At 33.3% G+C, this 25,382-nt stretch overlaps 1 protein-coding gene across 5 annotated transcripts; it reads left to right on the forward strand.

Moving 5' to 3' along the window:
- The first annotated feature begins 2,498 nt into the window (after window positions 1-2,498).
- Window positions 2,499-20,567, forward strand: LOC133300202 (disease resistance protein RPV1-like). Of its 5 annotated transcripts, none has more exons than XR_009750030.1 (9): window positions 2,499-2,611; window positions 2,707-2,931; window positions 4,234-4,702; window positions 6,596-7,700; window positions 7,955-8,230; window positions 9,216-10,046; window positions 18,508-19,269; window positions 19,657-19,846; window positions 20,398-20,567. XR_009750030.1 is itself a non-coding variant. In XM_061499712.1 (7 exons), the coding sequence occupies exons 1-7, from the start codon at window positions 2,572-2,574 to the stop codon at window positions 19,042-19,044; spliced, it is 3,483 nt and encodes a 1,160-aa protein (XP_061355696.1). In that variant the 5' UTR covers window positions 2,499-2,571; the 3' UTR covers window positions 19,045-19,492. The 5 variants fall into 5 exon arrangements, 1 of the variants encoding a protein (XP_061355696.1); XR_009750031.1 differs by lacking the exon at window positions 20,398-20,567 and adding an exon at window positions 20,353-20,393; XR_009750029.1 differs by lacking the exon at window positions 20,398-20,567 and having other exon boundaries at window positions 19,657-20,077.
- Window positions 20,568-25,382: the final 4,815 nt, after the last annotated feature.

A 25,382-nucleotide genomic window follows, 5' to 3' on the forward strand; every position in this document is an offset into this window, starting at 1 on the left:
GGTCCCAAATACCCCAACCACGAACATGGCTGGGACATATGAAATAACATTACAACCTAGCATCCCAAGTTTTCGGACTGCTAGAGTGGGGAAAACTATTCTAGACCCATCCTACGGGCTTATGTCTCAACAACCTAATAATAAGTGATCAACTAAAGGAGATAAGGATAATAACTATCTTATCACTAGGGTAATGTTTGGTTGAGGAGAAATTTTTTGAATACTAGGAAAATGTAATTGATAGGGAAATAGTTGGAAAGTAAGTTTGGTAGGAAACTGGAAAAAAAGTTGTTTGGTTGAATGAAATTTTACCGGGAAAATTGATAAATTTCCGAATTTCATGTTTGGTTGAGAGTAAAATAAAGATGGGGAAATATGTTGAAATTACGAAATTAACCCTTTTATTTTTTTGAATGTGATGAACCCTCCCCAAAAATATTCGTAGTCTATCATTGGACATCTCTTCTACCAACGTCAATATTTTCCTTATCTCTGTATTTTCCATCTCTTCAAGCTTTGAACTTTCGCTTCAAGCTCTGAACTGCCCTAGAAGCTAATGGAATCTCACTAAGCATACAGCACAGCAAGCTTGATTTTCCAGACCCCACTGATCCACAAACTGCTACCTTCCGACCATTTTTTATCATTAACTTTTTTGTAATTCGAATTGTTGGTTTCTTGTGGGCTTGATTATTTGTTTCCCATGAATATTCGCCTGGCTTGATTTCAATAGCAATTACTGAGTTTTTTAAAGCATGCGTATTCATGAATTGGTTTTGATCCTCTTCCTCTTACCGACGTGCGGTTAAGATTAGAGGGGTAAGCTTGTCATGCATTTTTTACCATTTTTCAGTTATCCGATTTCTATAGACAATACCACCTTCACAAAAGGCTTTCTAAACACTGTTCAAATCCAGATTTCATTTGTTATCATAGATTGCTAGACAAACATCTTTGATGGGCAACAGACACCAAATCCATCTACCAAACGTAGAGAAGGAAGAAACCCATTCTCACTTTGCCATGAAAATATTGAAAAGTCTCCAACCAAACACTACCTAGAAGATATGTGATAGGCTACTTATCCTCCCTGACCAGCAATCATAAAATAAGCCACGTATAAAATGAGATTAAGACTATTAGGTACACACTTTTTATGCTCTACTACTTTTTCGTTGTCATTGTGCACACTGCCTATGTTGTTATTCTTTATGTGCAGTGATCTATTACCCGTTGCAGTGTCTGATCCTACATAGAAACGTCAACCACCAATTGAACATTCCTGATGCTCTTAATCGATCAAAACCCATCACTTAGAACCCATATTTTGTTACTACCAAAAGCATATTTAAATAATATTTTTAATTTTGTTTAATATATATGTATTTCATAATGTTATATTTTTATTTTATTTAAATTTGCGTAAAATGAGTAAAAAATTAAAAGCATATAAATAATTTTTTTTTAATATATAATATTTTAAGATACATAATAAAAGTTTTGAATAAAAATTTAACTACGAAAAAAAGTAAAGAGTTATAATTGAGATTGTGAAAAAAAATACCCAAATATAATAAATAGTAAAGTTATTAAAATCTACTCTCTTAATCTTTTACTAATAAAGCACACTTCCCACTGAAAAAAAGAACCAAATCCTTAAAATAATTGCTGAAATTTACTTTTGAATTAACGATAGCTATAACAATTTATATAATTCTTATCCTTTATTCCTATACTAACAAAATCACAGAACTATTATCTAATAAATGTTATAATAAAATAAAAAATATTTATATATATATATATATATATATATATATATATATATATATATATATTTACACACTCTATTTCTTTTTATTTTTTTTGGAGTTACTCAACCCTAATTATCTCTTTGAGACGAGTTGGCTCCCTCCGGTATCTCCACGAGCTTCGACTCTTTGAGCCGGCTATGAGACTAATCCGGAGTGCGGGGGAACAGTGATGGCTAAAGGTTCAGCCCCCTCCCCAAGAATGCATTCAGCGGGAATCGAACACATATCCAACTCCACTAACTCAGCGCCAAGTTACCAACTGAGCTGCACATTGGGTATTCACACACTTTATTTATCTCTATATGTTAAATTAGAATACATTTTTTTTTTTTTGGTAAGCAAATTAGAATACATTATATGGAAAGTAACTTAATTTTTCAATTTATTTTTCTTTTAAAAAAATAACATATATCATTTTTATTTTTTAACATTTCAAATTTTTTAATTAATTATAATTTTTTCTTAATTTTAAATATTTTTAATGTATGTTCTTTAAATTTCATTTAAATAATATATATATATATATAATTTTTATTTTCAATTGACTTCAGCGTTTACTTGAGCAATTGACTTGAGCGTTTACTTTCTACTATTATGAAATTTGGGTGTGATGGGAATTGTGAGTTGCCATTTTAAAGAAAAGTTTTGCACTAATCGTTTAGTTTTACAGAACGCTCTCTGCTCTAGTATTCTTGTCCGGATTCTTCCACACCTGCTGCGTTGCAGTTTTCTGAGTCAGTCTCCTTTCATCTCATCCATGTCTTCCTCAAGATCCTTGCCCCAAAAACGCAGAGAGAGTAAATATATTATTTATATTTTATTGCATAACATGAATTGATCAGTTTGAGATCACTAATTCATTTATTTTTCATTTTTTTATTGAATGGACCAGAAATAGATGGATTTGGATTGAAAGGATATGTCACCAGAGAGCCATTTTATAAAAAAGTTTTGCAGTCTCCGTCTAGTTTTATGCTAGGCATTATTCTTCTTCTCCTGTTTTTTCTGCCCCTGCACAACAATTGTATGTGTCAATTCGAATGGTTTGGTTTCTTCCCACCCATCTCTTCCTCCGGTTCCTTGCTCCAAGGTCGCTTGCCACCTAAACGCGGACAGAGTAAGTATATTATATATATTTTATTGCATAACATGAATTGAGTTTGTAATCACAAAATTATTTATTTATTTATGAGGGAGGTGTGAGGGGGGTTCCGGGAGCCCTTTTGATAAGGACCATATTACCAATGGATTAAGCTAAATTAATCATTTCAAGTGAGTTTCCGACAATCTTTTTATTAGAGTATACTATCCCATCGGGTAGAGAAGAGAGAAGAAATGATTAGAGAAAGAAACGAATCTTGAAGGGAATTATTCATTGCTTACTTTTACACATAATGCGTCTCTCTTATTTATAGTACACGGCTCTATTAACAGAATACATTACTGCCTCATCTACATGCAACTCTTTAGGTAAATAACCTTCTGAGTTCTGACTGTAACATCGCAATTCACCCTAACTCCTTATCGAATCTAACCTCCTAGATCTCTTAAGCCACGTAATCTCTAACTAAGTCTTGCAGAATGTGTCTTTGTCCTCTCAGACCTCCTAACACTCTTGCAACCATTTTTGTTATTGTTTATTCAAATTTTATAATATGCTATCGTTAAAAAAACTTTGGTCATAAGAGAATAAAAATAATGGTAAGTATAATCTATTCTATATTTATTTATATTTGTAAAGAATTAGTTCAATTTAAAAACTTAAGTTAGTAAGTGAATGTGTTTTGGGGAAGGATATTGTAACAACCACCTAATGTTATTATCAATCAATTTTATCGTTAGATCAATTATGTTGATCTAACGGTTATATATACTTTCATCTTTGTATAGTTATGATTCTCCATATTTAATACTTTATATTTATTTTCATCTTTTTATGGTTATGAGTTCTTGTATTTGATGTTTTCATATTAAATATAGGAAATTATGATCATACAAAAATGTAAATAAATATAACCGTTGGATCAACATAATCGATCTAACGGTGAAATTGATTGGTAATAACAATGGTAGTAACATTAATTGGTTGTTGCAATATCGTACCCCATGTCTTTTTAACGATTTATATTATTCTCTAACACACCTTCTCACTCAATAGCCCTGTAGGCACATCCAATTTTTTGTTTATATTATGTTTATTTAATTTCACAAAAAAGTGAGGGCAATATGAATCAAATTCTTATGATTATTGAAGTTTTGATACCATCTAAAGAATTATTTTAATCCAAAATCTTAACTGCATAAAAATCTTTTTAATAATTTATATTATATTCTCATACGTGTCGAGAGAGCTTGTTCTACTTCAAAGATTTTAACGGTTTATATTATCATTTAACAATATTTATATTGAATCGGACAGAAGTAGATGAATTCCCAGGGATCCATGAAGTGTTCTTGAGTTTCAGAGGGGAAGACACTCGTGCATCATTCATTTCACATCTCTATTCCTCTCTTCAAAATGCCGGAATCACTGTTTTCATTGATGATGATTCGCTTCAGATGGGAGATCAGATTTCCACCTCACTAATGGGAGCAATCGAAAGCTCTGAAATCTCTGTTATTGTTTTCTCAAGAAATTATGCAAATTCAAGATGGTGTCTACAAGAGTTGGAAAAAATAATGGAGTGTCACAGAACCATAGGCCAGGTGGTTCTGCCTGTGTTCTATGATGTAGATCCCTCAGAAGTACGTCATCAAACAGGTAAGTTTGGAAAAGCATTTCAAAAACATTTGAACAGAATTTCAACGGAGGAAGACAAGGTGCTGCGTTGGAGGATGGCGCTCCGTGATGCTAGCGGCATTTCAGGGTTTGCAGTCCTAGATTCCAGGTAATTTAACAGTTAGTGCTTTGAAATTTATCACTCGAATTTTTAAAGAAAGGGACAATTCTTCACTGATATTGTTATTTTCAAAGATACGTATTCAGTTTAACCTTGGAAAAGAGATTTCTATCTTATCAACATTTTCTCTATTAATTTAACCTTTTTTCTTATTATTTTTGTTATTGAGAAGCTGTGTTTAATGCATTTTATAGAAAGGAAATAAGTAAAAGAGAAAGGTACATGGCAGCATGAGAGTAATTAGGGTAATTAAGTATTTAGAAAAAAAACTAGAAAACTGATAGTTGAAATTAACTAACACTTATAATTAGTTAACAACGATGGTTTGATAAAATAATAAGAATTATTTACTTGGTATTTTATGAAATCAAACAAATGTTGGTTGAAGTGATAGTAGAGGAATAAGAATGGTAATAGATGTATCTTTTGTTATGTAAAACTTTTGGGAAGTGGTAGTGACTAGTGAGTACCAATACCATGCATTGTATAAGCTAATGGAGTAACAAATTAAGTACAAGGGAGTTTACATTACATACAGGAGACACAATTGGACACATGGAAGTTATATAGAGGAAAAATACTTGCATACTTTGAGAGTAGTATTTTGAATAATAGAGATTTAGTCTTCAAATTTAACTCAATAGCTTATGTAGTTTGTGCTGTATATTATGTTTTTAATGAATTGGTATATAGTACACTTTACAAGAATTGGTATACTACTCTTAGACCACCATGTATATCAAATTAAGCGAGTGGATTGTAAATTTTTAGAATGTTTACTGCTTATTACAAAAGCCAAGAGTTTGCGATTGAAAGTAATCAAAATGCTTGACAAGAAAGCATTATCATTCTAACATGAAAAGCGTTGCAACCAGTGAAGAATGAGTACCGACAAAATTTGAGACAAAGTTAGCAATAAAAAGAAAGCATCAGAAGCTGCAAGCTAGACAGGGGAGGAAATATCTAGTAAAGTATGAAAATCCGAAAACACTAGGCTGTCAAAGGCTCGGTCATTGTTAGTGGAATTCAATCATATGGCTAGCAAAAAAGAAACAAAATCAAGATAGATCTAGAATGACTAAAATCTATCAAAATCTATGTAAACCAACTTGCCTAAACTGTTTGGTGGCCAAGTAGTTGAAGAAAAAACTATTTTGCCAACTATTTTAGTTAGTACTCCTCCTTTCCTTTTAAATTATCCAAATAGCAAACAATCCCATGTAAGTTAAACTATCCAGATATTCCAAATAAGCTACCTATTATTCCATTTCATATATGAACAAACAGAAAATTGTTTTTCTCAAGATCAGATTAATTTATAGCAGTGGACAAGAAAGAAAATGGAACAAGACCAGACTCTTGACATAAGCACACCACGTTAAACACCATTGTTATTGAATTGAACTCAATAATAAATTGAACTTCTGTTCAATGTTAACACAGAATTTTTTTCTGAAAACTGAACAAGTCAGTTCTGGATATAATTGACTAACATTAAAACTGTTTCATATAAAGAATTTTTTTAAATGGTCTCATCTTTTATGCGCTCACTTGACAGTGATACCCTTTGGTCTTTTGTCTAAATTGAATTTCTTAGTAATTCTTTTTTACTTTTCTTCCAATCTGTCCTCATTCTGCACAAATAATTCAGTGCATTTGGAAGAATCATTCCCTGTTTACTTAAATGTGTGACATTATAGTTGAAACCTGAAATTCTAATTGAAATCTGCTTTTTCTCGCCATGTTGTTAGCATAAAAAAAGATAATTGCACACGCATGCCCGCAATCACACACACACAACTATAATTTTCTTACACAAATATCCCCTCTTCTTCTGACACAAATATGAATGCACCTTTTGTCTTGTTCGTTTTTTTATAGGAATGAGAGTGAGGCTATCGAGAAGGTTGTTGAAAATGTTACACGTTTGCTAGACAAGACAGACTTGTTCATTGCTGATAATCCAGTGGGAGTAGAAACTCGAGTCCAAGATATGATTCAGTTGCTAGATAACCAACAATCAAATGATGTTTTACTACTAGGGATGTGGGGAATGGGAGGAATTGGTAAAACAAGCATTGCGAAAGCCATTTACAATACAATTGGCCGCAGTTTTGAGGGTAGGAGCTTCCTCGCACATATTAGGCAAGTTTGGGAGCAAGATGGTGGCCAAATGTGTTTACAAGAACAACTTCTCTTTGATATCTACAAAAGATCAAAAACAAAGATACATAATGTTGAATCAGGGAAAAATATATTAAAGGAAAGACTTTGCCATAAAAGAGTACTTCTTGTACTTGACGATGTGAATAAATTGGACCAACTGAATGCTTTGTGTGGAAGTCGTAAATGGTTTGGTTCAGGGAGTAGAATAATCATCACAACCCAGGATAAGCATATACTTGCAGGGAATAGAGTTGACCAAGTTTACAGAATGAAAGAAATGGATGAAAGTGAATCTGTTGAACTTTTTAGTTGGCATGCATTCAAGAAGTCGAGTCCTAGAGAAGATTTTGCTGGACTTTCCAGAAATGTAGTTGCGTATTCTGGGGGATTGCCTCTAGCTCTTGAAGTCCTTGGGTCCTATTTGTTTGACAGGGAGGTAATAGAGTGGAAGAGTGTATTGGAGAAACTCAAAAGAATTCCCAATGATCAAGTACAGAAGAAGTTAAAAATAAGCTATGATGGTTTAAATGATGATACAGAGAAAGAAATATTCCTTGATATAGCTTGTTTTTTTATTGGGATGGACCGAAATGATGTCATACATATATTAAATGGCTGTGGACATTTTGCAGAGATCGGAATTAGTGTCCTTGTTGAGCGAAGCCTGGTAACTTTTGATGATAGGAACCAGCTTGGAATGCATGATTTGCTAAGAGACATGGGAAGAGAAATCATTCGTGAGAAATCACCAAAGGAGCCTGAGGAGCGTAGCAGGTTATGGTTTCATGAGGATGTGCTTGATGTATTATCAGAACAAACTGTAAGAACTCCTTGTATTGTTTTTGGATTTAAAATATCTATAGCTGAAGGAAGCAAAATAAAGATTTATGAGTCAGTTGTTAATATTCATTTGTTATCTTGCTTTTCACGAGAACCTCAAAATTAGTTTGGTTGTGAATTGTTTTGTGCTTGCTGGCTCCGAGTAACAAATGATGGCATTCTTCACAAGATTTTTTGGTGCTTTATATCTTTAAATTTTTCGTTTTTCATTTTTCGGTCCATTTTATTTCACAGGGCACAAAAGCGGTTGAGGGACTGGCTTTGAAGTTGCCAAGAACTAATACAAAATGTTTGAGTACTAAAGCGTTTAAAAAGATGAAGAAACTCAGATTGCTTCAACTTGCCGGTATACAACTTGATGGAGATTTTGAATATTTGTCAAGAAATCTGAGATGGCTGCATTGGCATGGATTTCCTTTAACATGCATACCTGCAAACTTCTATCAAGGAAATTTAGTTTCCATTGAGCTAGAAAACAGCAATGTCAAACTTGTGTGGCAAGAGGCCCAGGTATTAATTATGTGTTTAATTTTTGCATTTCATGAGTTGTTTTCACTTCTCATATTTATGGATGCAATTTGAATTAAGCATCTCAAATTGTAATACTATTTTATTAATGACTTTAGTGTTTCTCATAGATAAAATTATATCCTACACACACATAAAAGTGTATGGGGTCTAAGTTTTATTTTTTCACTCTTCTCCTCACGTGGCTCCGTATGAGTCTCACACACTTTTATATGTGTGTAGCTGATAATTTTATCGCCTACACCATCAGAAACATTAAACCCTTTATTATATAGTACTTTTAAACAGAGTTTTCATCTCTTCCTTTCAGTGTTTCTAATTTTGCAAGAAAATACACTAAAAAAAGTTTGACGAATATTCAACATTAGTTCTTCCAATTTTTAAAATTAAGAATTACAAACTTTTTTTTCTCTAAAAACTTAAGGAATTACGAGATGCGTTTAGATTTGATTAACTTTTAACATAAAATTTGTTTACACTATTATCTAATGATGTGGGTTAGCGCATCATCTAAAAACTTAGATTTCCTATATAGCGATTGTGATGATAAAACTTTCTTAATAATTTAGCAATACATAACTAGATGGCAGTGTAAAGAAGTTTTACACTGATAATGAATCAAAATTAAATTTCCGGGAGAATATCTAATCAAATGAGTTATATTTATATATTTAATATGCACCTTGATTACATGAAGGCTTTTTCAACTATAGCAGACAAAACACATGACCACCTAAATCTTGTGCAAAAACTTTGATATGATATAAACAAGGGAAAAGTAAGGAATGCAATCTTGACTATTTGATTAAAGAAGCTCTAAATTCAAATTTCAAAACCTATAGATCGGCATTAAAGAGAAATGATTCTACAGCAGAGTAAATATTTTACTTTCCACTCTCAAGGTGAGTGACACATTGTAATTGCTTCCATGCCCTAATTTCTCTCTATTACATTTATTTTCTTGCAGTTGATGGAGAAGCTGAAAATTCTCAATCTTAGCCATTCTCGTTATTTGACACAGACCCCAGACTTTTCAAACTTGCCTAATCTCGAAAAGCTAGTACTCACAGATTGTCCAAGCTTGTGTGAGGTTTCCGATACCATTGGACATCTTAATAAAGTTCTTCTAATAAATCTGAAAGACTGTACTAGCCTTCGTAAACTTACAAGAAGCATCTATAAGTTGAAATCTCTGAAAACTCTCATTCTTTCTGGATGTTCAATGATTGACAAGTTGGAAGAGGACTTGGAACAAATGGAATCCTTGACCACCCTGATTGCGGATAAAACTGCAATAACAAGAGTGCCCTTTGCAATAGTAAGGTTAAAAAGCATTGGATATATTTCTCTGTGCGGCTATGAAGGATTCTCACGGGACGTGTTTCCTTCCATCATTTGGTCTTGGATGTCACCAACAAATAATCTCTCATTTCTAGTTCCAACATTTGCGGGCATGTCATCTCTCGTTTCTTTAAATGTACCAAATAGTAGTTCCTACAATCTATCATCTATTTCCAAGGACCTTCCAAAGCTTCGTAGTCTTTGGGTGGAGTGCGGCTCAGAACTTCAATTATCACGAGATGCAGAAAGAATTTTGGATGCCTTATATGCCACAAATTTTAAGGAATTGGAATCCACTGCAATAATATCAAAAGTATCAAATATGAATACTTCTGCATTAATTGAATGCAGCAGTCAAGTGCACCTTTCAGGATCCAAAAATTCCTTGAAATCTCTTTTGATTCAAATGGGAATGGATTGCCAAGTCACCAATATTCTGAAAGAGACCATTTTACAGGTTTCACTGTGTCTATCTCTCTCTTGCTTGTATATATTTGTTATATTTTTATATAGGAGATTTTGGTTTTGCGGCATATAAGGCATCCAATTAAAATGCTTAACTGTGAAAATTTTGGATGCCTTATATGCAAATGATATTTCAGAATATATACTTTCATTTTGCATACTTTTTCATAGTTGACACTAATTTATATTTTTTTTTTATAAAAAAAACCTTGTTGAAAGGACCTCTTAGTTAGTAGCTAGACGTGAACATATATGTGAAATTAGTTTCATAGTAATGCCTATAAAGATACTCACTTAAAGACAAAAGTTAACTATAATATGAGAATTCAGTAGTAAAATATATGTACTAATCAATATTTGAATTTATAAGTAACTTTCATATCAACCTTTTTTAAAATTAATCACACATACATCTAACCCGTTGTTTCAGTGAGGATGCATCCACATATATAATACATTGTATGCTAGTTGTATAGGATTTACAAAAAGAATTTCATAAAAATGTACAAATAACGATAATCTAGACCAATTGAACCCGCTATTAATAGATATATTAACTCTTTAGGTAATTAATATCAGTCCATCCATATGTTCGTCATAAAGAGAAATCCATGAATCTGTTACGGCTCTGGATTCTTAAGGGCAAGAGTTGACAATAATGGGGTATTTGACGTATGCAATGACATTTTTATAGCCACTTTTGTGGCTGAAGTCTTTGGACGGTGAACATTTACTATTGAAATTGAGGCTGCCACATTATGGAATTGTGGAAGGGAAAAAGATGATCCAAAGTTTGCGGCACCCTATGCCTATAAGTAGGGTGCTAGCCAAATTGTTTTAGCATCTCAAAATCCCACAAGTTCAAGAGTGTTCTCTTAGCATCTCAATTTAGAGAGAAAAATACCAAGTGTTTTTTGAGTGTTATTTTGAGTGAGATGTATTCTCCTAGTATAAAAGAGATTGATATTGTACTCTCCTTATATTTTAGAGAGGTTGTAATTTCTTTCACATAGTAAAATCTTCTTTGATCTTGCTTGTGGTTTTTTTCAATTGGGTTTCCACATAAATCTTGTGTGTTACTTCAATTGGCGTATTTGTTGCTCTCTTGAGTGGTTATTTAATTAGTCACCGTTGCATAGCACAGAGAGACTCCCACTGGATTTACACTTACCTGGCCAATTGGTGTGGTTAACAGTATCTTGAAATTCTGGTTTCTCTCAGCTCTGCTGTAGCTGCATACTTTGTTACCTAACAGTAGTATCAGTGCTGATTCATTATTAGTTACTATTCACGCTAAGGTATTGTTTACGGTTACTATTCACACGTGTGGTATACTTTTATAGTATTGTTAACGCATACTGAATTTGTTCTAGTATACGGTACTATTTGTACGTATGGTACTGTTCATGTATACGATACCATAATGTAACCCGATATAGTTACTAATCATAGTATTGTCAACAATATAGCAGCAAAATTTGAGATTGAGAAGTTCAATGGGTGTAATTTCTCCCTTTGGAAGCTGAAGATGAAGGCAATTCTGAGCAAGAACAATTGTTTAGCTGCAAACAAACAAACTAATTCACTAACTTTTAGGCCCATGGCCCATCACAAACTCACAAAAGTAACAGAAGAAAAGTGGGAAGAAATGAATAACAATGTTGTTGCCAATCTGCACCTAGCGATGGTAGATTCATTCTTGTGAAGTGTTGTTGAAAAGAAGACGACAAAGGAAATTTGAGATGTGCTCACCAAATTGTACGAGGTCAAATCTCTTCACAATAAGATATTCTTAAAGAGGAGACTCTATACTCTTCGAATGAGTGAGTCCACAACAATAATGGACCATATCAACAATCTGAATACGTTTTCTCAACCCACAACATTGGATTAAATGTAACAGAAAGTGAACGTGCTGAGCTTCTACTCCAAACTCTACTTGATTCGTATGATCAACTCATCATCAACATAACAAATAAAGAATTATTAAACAACCTGTCGTTCAATGATACTGCTGTTGCAATTCTTGAAGAAGAATCTAGACAGAAGAATAAGGTGGACAGATTGGAAAATTCAAAGCAAGTAGAGGCTTTGTTGATGATGAGAGGAAGATCAATGGAATGTGGTTCGAGTGAGATTCAAAATCAGAGTAGATCAAAGTCAAGAAAAAGGAAGAATATAAAATGCTACCAATGTGGAAAGAAAGGGCACTTCAAGAAAGATTGTTGGAATAATAAAAAGAGTACAAAGAAATCTAATGAAGCAAATGCTTCTCAAGGACGTGTTGCTAGTACCTCTGGTGAAGGAGAAATCTTATACAGCGAAGCAGCAATCAGTTCTAAAGGAGAAAAACAGCTCACTGATGTTTGGATAGTGGATTTCGGAGCAACATGGCACATCAATCCACGACAATACTAGTTTTTCACTTGCGAACCTGTCTCAGAAGGATCTGTGTTCATGGGAAATGACCATGCCTTAGAGATTGTAGGAATTGGTACTATCAAGATAAAAATGTATGATGGTACTGTTCACACAATTCAAGGGGTAGGATATGTGAAGGCCTTAAAGAAGAATCTAATGTCTATTGGACAATTAGATGACCTTGGATGCAAGACACATACTGAAGGAGGGATCTTGAAGGTTGTGAAAGGCGCTCTTGTGGTGACGAAAGCAGAGAAGATTGCATCAAATCTCTACATGCTTATGGTAGATACATTGCAAGAAGCAAACGCACTAGTAGCTTCAGCCAGTCAAGAGGAATTAACAACAATGTGGCATCTCAAACTAGGCCACATGTCAGAACGAGGCTTGAAGATTCTTGCAGAGTGTAGTCTTTTTTCACGGGCTCAAGTTAGTAAATTTAACTTTATGTGAGCATTGTGTTACAAGTAAACAAAGTAGATTGAAGTTTGCTACGTCAATTGCTAGGAGAAAACACATATTAGACTTGATTCATTCTGATGTGTGGGACTCATCAGAAATGTCTCTAGGAGGAGCAAAGTATTTTGTATCATTAATTGATGGCTACTCTATAGGAGATTATGGGTGTACCCAATCAAGAAGAAGTCAGATGTGTTCCAAACCTTCAAAGACTTCAAATCAGAAGTAGAACTTGAATATGGGAAATAGATCAAGTGCTTGAGGACAAACAATGGAGGAGAATATACAGATGGTGAATTTCTTTCATTTTACAAGCAAGAAGGTATTAAAAGGCAATTCACAAATGCTTATACCCCTCAGCAAAATGGTGTAGCGAAGTGGACAAATAGAACTCTTCTTGAAAGAACAAGAGCTATGTTGAGAACTGTAAGTTTAGCCAAGTCTTTCTGGGTAGAAGCAATCTAGACCGCTTGTTATGTTATAAATCGATTGCCATCAACAACATTTGGGTTAAAGACACCAATAGAGATGTGGCATGGTAAGCCACCAAATTATTCTTCTCTACATGTGTTTGGATGTCCTCTATTTGTGATGTACAACTCCCAAGAAAGAATCAAGATGGATCCAAAATCCAGGAAATGTATATTCTTAGGTTATGCTAATGGTGTTAGGGGGTATCGCCTGTGGGATCTCACCTGCAAGGTTGTAGTCAGCAGAGATGTACTATTTGCATAAAATAAACTACAAAAGAACAAGAAAATGACAACACTTCTAAGGAGATTACTACTGTTGAGATAGATGAGAATAATGGAGATGATTCCTATGAAGCTAAACCGGAGCATGAGGAACAAGAACCAAATAAGGCTGATGATACAGAAGTTCAACGATCAATGCGCTAAATATGAGCACCATCATGGCACTTAGACTATGTTATGGCAAGCCATGATGCATTTTGTTTTCTTACAGAAGGAGAACCATCAATGTTTCACGAAGCCATGACTAATTCAATGCTTCTCTATGGATGAAAGCAATGTAAGAAGAAATGAAAGCTTACATAGAAACAAGACATGAGAACTTGTTGCTCTTCCATAAGGTCGAAAAGTCATTAGTAACAAATGGGTCAATAAGACCAAACTAGATGGCAAGACTAGTGGTCAAAGGATATGCTCAAAAGTTCTCTAGTTATTAGACTTACCACTATCAGAGTAGTTCTCGCTATGTGTGCTGCCTTTAGTTTTCATCTCGAGTAGCTAGTTGTAAAAACTGCTTTTCTTTGTAGAGAACTTGAAAAAGAGATTTACATGCTCCAACTAAAAGGATTTGAAGAAAAAGTAAAAGAAAACTTGATTTGCAGGTTAACCAAATCTCTATATGGTCTAAAGCAAGCGCCAAGATGTTGGTACAAGAGATTTGATTCCTTCATTTTTTTCCTCAAATACAATAAACTCAGTTCAAACCATTGTACATATTACAAGAGGTTTGGTGATAATGGTTACATCATTTTGCTATTGTACGTGGATGGCGTGTTGGTGGTAGGCCCCAACAAATATTGGATCCAAGCATTGAAGGCACAATTGGCTAGGGAGTTTGATATGAAGGACTTTGGACCAACAAACAAGACTTTATAGATGCAAATTCACCGAGACATAAAAGATAGGAAGATTTGGTTTTCTCAAAAGAATTATTTGAAGAAAATCTTGTGGCGCTTCAACATGCAAGATTGTAAGCCAATTTCTACTTCACTTCCTATCAATTACAAATTATCATCAAGTATGTGTCCTACCAATAAAGCAGAGGTGGTGGAAATGTTTCGAGTACAATATGCATCAGCGATGGGAAGCCTTATGTATGCAATGATTTGTACGAGACTAAATATTGTTCAAGCAGTTGGTATGGTTAGTCGTTTCATGGAAAATCCTGGCAAAGAGCATTGGAATGTTGTTAAGAGGATTCTGAGATACATAAAAGGAACCTCACGTGTTGCATTATGTTAGGAGGATCAAAGTTTATTGTCAGAGGATATGTTGATTCAGACTTTGTAGGTGATCTTGATAAGAAAATGTACTGCAGGCTATGTCTTTACACTTGCAAGAGGAGCAGTAAGTTGGTTATCAAAATTACAGACTCTGGTAGCTTTGTCTACTACAGAAGCTGAATACATGGTAGCTACACAAGCATGCAATGAAGCAATTTAAAATCAAAGGTTAATGGAAGAACTCGGGCACAAACAACAGTCAATAATTGTGTATTGTGACAGTCAAAGTGCCTTGCACATTGCAAGGAATCTAACCATTCATTCAAGGACGAAGCACATAGGAACTCAGAATCATTTTGTTAGAGAATTAGTAGAAGAAGAGAGTATAGATATGCGGAAGATACACACCAAAGAAAATCTTGCAGATGTCATGACAAAACCAATCAATGCTGACAAGTTCATATGGTGATGATCGTCCTTTAGTCTATCAGAAACATAAGCAATATAGAATTGGCAAGAAATGAAAGACTTTAAAAGCTCACCAAAAGTGACTTTAAGTGGGAGATTGATGTATGCAATGACATTTTTAAAGCCACTTTTGTGGTTGAAGTCTTTGGATGGTGAACACTTACCATTGAAATAGAGGGTACCACATTATTTCCACGTTCTGCAAGTTGTGGAAGGGAGAAAGGTGGTCCAAAGTTTGCAACACCCTATGCCTATAAATAGGGTACTTGCGAAATTGTTTTAGCATCTCAAAATCCCACAAGTTCAAGTTCTCGTAACATCCTTTTTAGAGAGAAAAACACCAAGTGTCTCTTGAGTGATATTTTGAGTTAAGTGTATTCGCATAGTATAAGAGAGAGTGATATTGTTCTCTTGTATTTTAGAGAGAGGTTATATTTCTTCCACATAGTGAAAATCTTCTTTGATCTTGCCCGTGGTTTTTCCCAATTGGGTTTCCCATGTAAATCTTGTGTATTACTTTTTTTTTTTTGGGTAAGCTAATCTTGTGTTTTACTTCAATTGGCGTATTTGTTGATCTCTTGACCGGTGGAATTAAGATAAAGTTAATTATAACTTTGTTGTCTAGGAAAGTGAGTGGTTATTTAATTAGTCACCGTAGCGTAGCACAGATAGACTCCCGTTGGATTTACACTTACGTGGTCAATTGATGTGGTTAACAGTGTCTTGAAATTCCAGTTTCTCTCAACTCTATTTTAGTTGCATGATACTCTGTTACCTAATAGTATTAGGAATGATGGAGAGATGTGGAAAATGAGAGAAAGTAAATGTATTGTTGATGAATTTACAAAGAAAGAATAGAAAAGAAGAGCTCTTCACAAGGGAGAATTCCCTTCACATCGAGAATGAACTCAGTCACTTACTAATTCAGCCAAAAAGCCTCTAATAGTGACAACTATGCCCTTTTTATACACATCTGTGATTCTAACTCTCTAACTTCCGGACAACCAATTACTAACTGCCTAACTAACCATATACAAACAATAACTAACACTTATGGCCTCTGGCCTTCTAACTATTGCCTGGGTATATTTCCACCTCTAAACCCCTATGTCAAATAATAGAATCTCAGTTTTTCTTTAGTTAGTATGTAGTGCTAGTGACATCATTAGTATATATTCAACATCAACATCAACAACACCTTTATCTCAAATTAATTGAGGTCGATGGTAGATGAACCCAAATGAAAGATACGAAAAGGTTGAAAAAAGATAAAAATAAAAATAAAATAAAAATATGTAAAAATAAAATAAAATAAAATAAATAAAATAAAAATAAATAAAATAGTAATAATATATATATAAAAGTAAAAAAGAAGGGAAAAAGAAGAAGAAGGGGAAATGAAGAGGAAAAGGACTAAAAACTGACCATTTGGAACATAGGAATAACAATGGGTCTAACCTTCCACCATACTTATAGCTTTTTTTCATTCCGTTCTAAGGCATACCGTCCGCCAATCTATATCCCACTCCATTAAATCTTGTTTTACTACCTTCCCCAAGTAAGTTTCGGTCTACCTCTACATTTTTTTGTGTTGAGCTCTTGGTAACAAACTTTTGTTCTTACGGGAGCATCCAATGGCCTTCTCATTACGTGCCCAAACCACTTCAATCTATGTTCTCTCATCTTTTCAGCCACCGGTAGTACTCCTACCTTTCGTCGAATATGTTGATTTCTTATCTTATCCATCCTCGTATAACCACACATCCACCTTAACATCCTCATCTCTGCTACTCCTATTTTATGCTCATGTTGCCTATGTGCTGGCCAACATTCAGCTCCATATAGCATTGCAGGTTTTACTGCTGTTCTATAGAATTTTCCTTTTAACTTAGGGTGGATTTTGCGGTCACACAAAAACCCAGATGCACTACGCCATTTCTTCCACTCTGCTCTGATTCTATGATTTACATCCTCATCAATGTCTCCACCTTTTTGCAAAATGGATCCCAGGTATCTAAAAGCATATTTCTTGGGTACCTCTTGACCACTTAGATGCACGAGATCTTGGTCTACATCTCTTACCAAAGAAAACTCACACTTCAAATACTCAGTCATGCTCCGACTTAACGTGAATACTTTAGATTCCAATGTGCTTCTCCACAATTCAAGTTTTCTATTAACACTGTCTTTGTTCTCATCAATAAGCACAATATCATCTACAAAAAGCATACACCATGGCACTTCCTCTTGAATATCTTTTGTTAGTTCATCCATAACTAAGGCAAAGAGATAAGGATTTAGAGCCGAACCTTGGTGTACACCTACCGTGATAGGAAAATAACTTGAATTGGAATATTATTAGGGAAAAGTGTGTATAATTTTGAAGGATGTAAAGTTGTGTCATTTTAAGAGAGAGAAAGAGATAGATAAAGGAGGAGAGAGAGTTGACAAAAAAAAATAAAGTTGTGGGTCCCACCTCTTTGTGAGAGTGAAAGGATGTAAGTTGTGTAATTTAAAAGTATAGACACTTTTCCCATATTATTAACCCGAATATTTTGAAATACTAAAATAACATTACTTAATAAAGCCCATACAATTCTAACATATAATTGTTCTATCAAAATCTGTTGCACTCTACACGGTTCACATTTCAGTTTTGCTTTAATTTTATTTTTATAACGAATATATATAAAAATGAAATTGGAAACGTGCTCTCTCACTTTTTTTATGCTATTTTAAGTTGGACTAATAGTTTGGGATAAAGATGTTGTTTATGTTGTTGATTTTAAGTAGGACTAATAGTCTCTGTTTTACGGATCCAAGAAAACTTGTTTTCTGTATGTTATCATCTCTTATTATTTTTGGTAATCAAATGATCATAACTTTTATTAATAAGAAAATGAGTAATTATCTTATAAGGAACATAGTCTCTGCTTTACGGATCCAAGAAAATCTTGTTTTCTGTATGTTATCATCTCTTATTATTTTTGGTAATCAAATGATCATAACTTTTATTAATAAGAAAATGAGTAATTATCTTATAAGGAACATTATGTTGTTTTTGGTTGAATTATACGGGGGAATTAATATATTGTTGAATAAATTTTTGAGCATATTTTCATTTTTACAGAATATGACTATCAGTGAGAGTGGTGGTTGTTTGCTCCCTGGTGATAATTATCCATATTGGTTAACCTTCAAATGCGAAGGTTCTTCTGTAAGTTTCGAAGTCCCTCAAGTGAACGGGCATAACTTGAAGACAATGTTGTGCATTGTCCATTCTTCTACCCCAGACAAGTTAACATCAGATGGTCTTAAAAATGTGTTGGTGATAAATTACACAAAGACCACCATTCAGCTTTACAAGAGAGAAGCATTAGCCTCCTTTGAAGATGAGGAGTGGCAGAGAGTAGCATCAAATATAGAACCTGGTAACAAAGTGATGGTTGTTGTTGTTTTTGAGAATGAATTCTTTGTTAAAAAGACAGCAGTTTATCTCATATATGAAGAACCAATTGATGAAAGAACAGAGCACTGCCATGCACCAGATAAGAATGTTATCGTTTCTAGTGATTATGAAAATGTATGTGGTGTCAGTTGGATCTCTCCTCAAGTGGAGTGGACGGATAACTTTAAACAAAAACAGAAAAGAAGAAGATTCGAGTAAAGGGAAGAAGATATGGGTAACATGGATACATGACAATTGATCAAGCAAATGAAAAGTTATGCTTGAACGGCATTGGAAGGTGGAAATCAACTTTGTTTTGTTGAGAAGTCAAGTCATTCAATAAGCTGACAAACATGGAAATCATATGGTTCAAGAAGAGTTGATCTATGTCTGAGACACGCCTCTTATTCTCCTAATGACATTGGCTGTCTGCTAGCTATTGTTGTGAGAGCTCTTACTCAGTGTGTGCCTTCTGTTTAATATTTCTCTTTGGGGCTCTAGTCCCATTTTTCTTTTTTTATAAGAATACAAGTGGCTCTAGTCCCGTTATCTCAAGATAAATGTATTTATTTGGGTATCTTATTAATTATTATAAAATCGACCGTTAAAAATGTTTAAACATTCATTTTGGGTGTCAGTACTTGTAAAAAATAGTATGGTAACACTTCCCTGAATAAAAAGCATAAACTAATGCATGGGTGTTATTTTCTGCTCACAGAGCTATGCTAGCACTTCATGGTTTCTGTCATTGAATTCTGTTTTACCTTAGTTTTGATGAAAATATGTAAATATGATGCTTTTTTTGCATGTTTTTGATGGAATGAACCGTAGGAAGCTTGCGCGCCATTTGCATGGCTATGATTGGAAGGACAAAAAGCACTAGAAGATAAAAGAGGAAAGAAAAATCATGAAGAATATTCTACTGTTATTTGGTGGAGGAAAATGACAAAATCTCATGATGCATTTTTGAAGAATCAATCTTAGCCACTGAGATGAGGACAAGTGTGTACACGATCTAAAGGTTCCTTAGTCTTTTTATTTTTTTTGAAAAGCGTTCTTTAGTCATTGTTGTCAATACAAGATTCAGTTTATTTTATTTTATAAGGTGTTTTACTGATTTACTTTGCTGGTTTATTGGCCATTTTCCTACAATAGTTTATTTGAAGGGAATATCATTGAAAATAGGGAAATTCTGCACCCAACCTCATTTTCTCAGAGATTTTGTCATTTGCTTTGTCTAATCTATTTCTGAATTGCATTTACTTTCTGTTTTTACTTGGTTTTAGCTCAAATCTCAATCTTAAATTATTTTTCTTTTTTTAGAAGTTTCGGTAAGTGATAATTGAGTTATCTTCACATTATTAAGCTTGTTGATTTTCCCAGTGAGATGAACACTCTAATTCTCCTCTTTATTACTTGTTAACCATATAATTCTACTTAAATATTTGGAAGAGGTATCAGCAAGACAACAACCCAACAATGGGCATTTAAAATTTCCCTTTCTAATAATAAGTTACTTAAATGCAGGGGACAACAATCTTACATTAACGTGAATATTTTCGACTCGAACAGGATTGCCTCTTGTGGAAGATATTTATGATTTATCCAAAAAAGAAGAAGAAAATCTTACATTGAATGGCTAAATGATGAAGATCAAACTACTAGGTTTCTTTTTCTTATAACTACTGTCCCAAAGGTACTGTAATGTAATTGAAATTTAGGTTTGAGTGACATTTAGTAGGTGGTCTTCAATTGAAACAATGTAGTGAGGATGAAGACAAGAAGCTGTTGTGTCCATAAAAAAAGAAGGGGCACTAAGCATGCAGCCTTTCCGCTTGGTTTTGTAAAAGCACTTCGAATGAATAGCTAGAAGTCAAATTGGTTTCCACAATAGCAACAAGAACCAAAATGCCATGATTTGGTATTTTAACTGTCGAAATGTCATATGGTTAAGAAACTTTTTACTGTAATGTCACATTTTGAAATGATGAGTCCAGGACCCGTTGTTTCTAACAGCAGATTCCGTCCACGCGAAATATGGCAAAACAGGAATCCAACTGTATAAAAAAACACTGCCTTTTTTGACGGGTCCAACTGGATCTGCTGGGACTGATAAATGGTTCTGAAACATGGCATCATGGTAAAATACTTCTGAACCATAACATTGCGGTAAATAATTTCGTAAAAAGGTAGCAAATGAGTCCTTGTCCCTCCACAAGAACCCAATATTTTGGTCCACAGAGTTAAAGTAGAAGCAAAGCAATAGAAAAGAAAAGCCAAATATTTGGCTTGAAATATCAAAAACCAAGAAGAACCCTCCTCATTCTTATAGAAAATATTACTTATGTCTTCTCAATTTTTCCTTCTAAAATAAAATCTACACATATATTATAAAGAAATTAAGAGCATAAATCATACAAAAAGTAATATTGAGATGGTCAAAGTAAAAATAACACACGAGATAATACACTCACAAATTAAATTTAGTTGTTGTAGGTGAAATACTCTACGTTTATAGCTTTACTATATGTAGTTATTTCGAGTTGGATGCATATATAATTAATTGTTGTTTTTGTGAACATTATATTTTGGCCAAAGTCATTTTGAAAATTTGAAAAAAAAAAATTAAAAGAAAAAATGTGTCTTTTAATTTCATTTGGACTGAATTTCAAGCCTAATTTTTCAAGAGTTTGCAAAAATCAATTCAGAAAATTAAAAATTAAAATAAATTTGAATGATACAATTAATGAGAGATACAACTTAATTGTCATAGCTCATACCCTCGCCTTTTTTCTTTAATTTTTTGTTATAAGCACATGAAGGTGTAGCTGTCTAAATGAGCCGGGTCAAATCTAACTTTAACCTAAATGGTTAGGTCTATATGAATTATTTCAAATTCAATTTTACTTGTTAACCTGATAATAATCAAATTATAAGTTTGATTTGACTTATTTTTAAAAAATACAAAACTTAATCTACCCTATCAAACCAAAATAGTACAATAGCTGAAGCCACATCACAACCCAAAATATTAATAATTTAACTATGTTACTAGAAATTAAAAACAAAATAATGACAAAGATGCAGAATGCTTAATTCCATTTCAAAAAGAAAAGAAAAGAAATATATTCACTCACTCATGTATTATATAGTCCCACTCAACAAAAAGAAAAATCACGATGATAACAAAAGCCAAAAAGTAAAAACAGTAAATTGTTTAACAATATGGGAAAAAGAAGTATAATGTTGTAGGAAAATGTATAGATTATGTTATAGAGATAGAAATTATGAGACCCACGCTTGTTTTCAAAAATAAAAAAAATAAAAAAGTGTGGGTCTCATAATCTCTATCTCTATAACATAACCTAAACACTTTCTTACAACATTATACTTCTATTTTCCTAACAATATTTATCAAAACATTATTAAGAGATTCAAATTGTGTTGACTTTTTTACTTCATCCAAAACATCAAAAGAGTATAACTGCAATTCACAAGTCTTGTTCAATTAAAGTACGAGCAAAGTTAGTGTGCTCTGTGACCAACAAAAGTTTGATGGGACTGAGATAAGAGAAAGAGAGAAAAGATTGAGGATAGAGGAGAGAGAAGAAAAAAAAAATTTGGTACAAGTGTTAAGTTTTTAGTGGAAGGACCATAATGATCCTGGAGCATGATGATCCTAGACCATATTAAAAAAATTTCCCTTCATACGAGCAACTTTGTAAAATGTGATGTTAACTAATCCTACATGGAAAATAAATTACATGATATTCATATTAACATTTAATTAAAAAATCATCAAATTGCAAAATAATTTAAATTACACCTTTTCTCTTTCTTTAAATCATACATGATACATCTAGAAATTTTGGAAAGAGGCAAAATTTGTCAATGGGATAAAAAAAAGAGCAAAAAATAGGGATGATGAGAATTTACTATCAGCTCTCAAGATTTGTATCAACTAACTTATCTATCTCAGTATCTTTTAACAAAAAAATAAATCACATAAATAAACACATGTCCTGATCGTACAAATCATGAAGCACCACAACAAGATGGTGGAAGTACTAGAACTTTTAAAAAAGAGATTGTGGCCTAATTTCTAAAGAAACATTTTTATGAACTTAGATTATATTTACAATCTTTTTTTTTATAACCTCTTACAACCATATCTTAACATCGTTGATTTTCACCAATCAACGGTTACGATTTTTGCAAATTAAATTTATTTATTAATTATTAATTCACAATAAATGATAATCGTTGATTGGAAGAAATCAACAGTGTTAAGATATGGTTGTAAGATGTTGTAAAAAAAAAAATTGTAAATATAACCTTCTTCGTTTATAAAACAGGCCAAATCAAGAGATGTAAAAGGTAGGTTAGGCTCTAGATCATTCACAAGTTATTTAACTTATTTACACCTCTAGTTCAATGGTGCCTTGATTGGAGACTGAACCCCTACATCAACGTTACGTCCATGGTCGGTATTCTAATTGATTTAATATTTTATTTTATCTTATTTTATTTTTTATAGATTGTTTAATATTTTATTTTTACTTTCTCTTAAAATACAGAACAAGATTATTTTTATTTAAAAAAAAAACTCACTGCTTACCCCACTTCTACTTTTAAAATTTTATATTACATATTAAAACAAATTTAAATGTAATTTAAAAAAAATAAAAAAGGTAAAACTGTCATGCAAAATTATTCCCTCATGTGTTGTCTTGTCTTTATTTTCTTCTTAAAAGAGAAACAATGCCACAATCTTACGTGGGCCTTCTCCATTTGCAGGCTATTTAAAAGCCCATAGAAGACACTGTTGTTCGTTTTCTCGGTTTCAGTTTCCATTTCGGCCCATATCGTTTTCCTTCGGCTTTCGCGCCAAAAATCCATCTCCGATTTCTCTTTCAAATTCTACGCTTTTCTTGTTCCTCCAATTCTCGATCTGCATTCCAATCCTTTGTTAGGTACTGCCTTCTTGAATCTCTTCCGTTTCTCTCAGTATTCCACTATGTTCTTGACGGAAAAGAAAATACTCGAAATTTCAAATGGTTGTTAGCTATTATCTCTGGATTTTCTTTCTGAATGTGAGTGATTACTCACTATAATTTTGAGTAATTTTTTATTTTTTCCAAAGTTTAGATTTCAGGTTCGGACAAGGTGATTGAATTGAAGTTCTTACAAAACGAGGAAGGAAACAAGCAGCTGGCTTTTCGGTAAAATTTTAGAGATGATTCTGACGCTATCTCTCTCTCTCCTTTTTTTCTATTTCTCATTTGTAGTGTTTATGGCTTAAATTTGTGGAAATTGTGAAAAACAAATATAATCTGAATTCGTGATGCGTGCACAAAGTCATGGATTTGGTTCTGCTGGCTATTTGGTCATAGTTATCTAATCATGTTGTAAGGGAATTTAGTTGAAGTTATGTGTATTTGTTATTTCGATTCTGGAAGCAACCATGTATCTGATTTTTTTTTTTTATTGGTACCAATTATGAACGAAAATATGATGTATGATTGAGCTGTTGACATGATTGTTTTAGGAGATGCTACCTCTAGCCCTACGTCATTTAATCCTGTTTTGCTCCCTAATTATTTATGAACTTTATGGTAATGAATATGGATGAAAGATTTGTTGATGATACAAAGATTTAGGGATGTAAATTCGTTCCATTTTTTAATTTTTTATTTTGATTTTCTCACTTTTTGCTGGTGGAGCACAAGCATTATGTAGTGGTTTTTTATTAGAAGTTAGAGGTACTGATTAGAAGATAGGGAATTGTTGCTGTGTTGTTTAGCGATAAACAAAGTGACGACTTAGTTCACTGAGAAAGTGAGAGCAGCTGTTAGCCATCAGAGTCTGTGTGTGCGGGGGTTAGTGTGTGTCACACACAGAGGGGTTACAGTTCGGAATAATAGGAATTACGACTGTAATTTAGTTAGTTTATATAATCTTTAAGAGTGTTGTGAGGTGTCCAAGTATGTTTCTGCAATTTTGTACTATTAGGCCACGGCAATCGTGTGTTTGTCAGATCTTTGTTTACGTAAGCATCACTTAGTGATCTGAAATCATTGTTAAATTTTTCTGCCTTTTAAGATTTCAAGTATTCAATCATTATTCATTAAAAGCTTGTTATTTTCTGATTGCAAAATGTATCTATTTATATAGACAATATTTCTGAAGATGTATTCTTACATTCTCATTTAAAGTTGTTCTCTTGCTTAATTGCGCATTTTCCAAATCCAATAACTAATCTGTGGCTTTAATATTGACCTACTCAAAGTCCAAATATTTTTGCACTCAGCTTGTCATTTTTAAGTGAGAAGCAGCTGGCAGACTTAGTAGTGGAGTATCGCATTGATTATCAATATCATTGTTATGAAAATTATTATAATCTCTCAGTATTCCAATCCCAGTTATTGTATATCCCAGTTATTATAATCTCTGAGTGAAGCCGGTAGTCTTATTAATCCATGAAGAATCCTGACGCGTGATTTTGTCTTGTAGGTATTTCGACCCTAGACATGTAAAGTTACTATCTGACAGCTGAA

The sequence above is a fragment of the Gastrolobium bilobum genome, unplaced genomic scaffold (assembly GCF_033153095.1).
Source record: "Gastrolobium bilobum isolate Gb01-03AN ecotype WA unplaced genomic scaffold, APGP_CSIRO_Gbil_v1 utg36430, whole genome shotgun sequence".
Lineage (NCBI taxonomy): Eukaryota > Viridiplantae > Streptophyta > Magnoliopsida > Fabales > Fabaceae > Gastrolobium > Gastrolobium bilobum.

Coding starts and splice junctions, on each gene's coding strand:
- LOC133300202 (XM_061499712.1), top strand. CDS start 2,572: ATGTCTTCCTCAAGATCCTTGCCCCAAAAACGCAGAGAGA. Junction 4,703..6,595: donor TTTGCAGTCCTAGATTCCAG/GTAATTTAACAG, acceptor GTTTTTTTATAG/GAATGAGAGTGAGGCTATCG. Junction 8,231..9,215: donor TTGTGTGGCAAGAGGCCCAG/GTATTAATTATG, acceptor ATTTTCTTGCAG/TTGATGGAGAAGCTGAAAAT.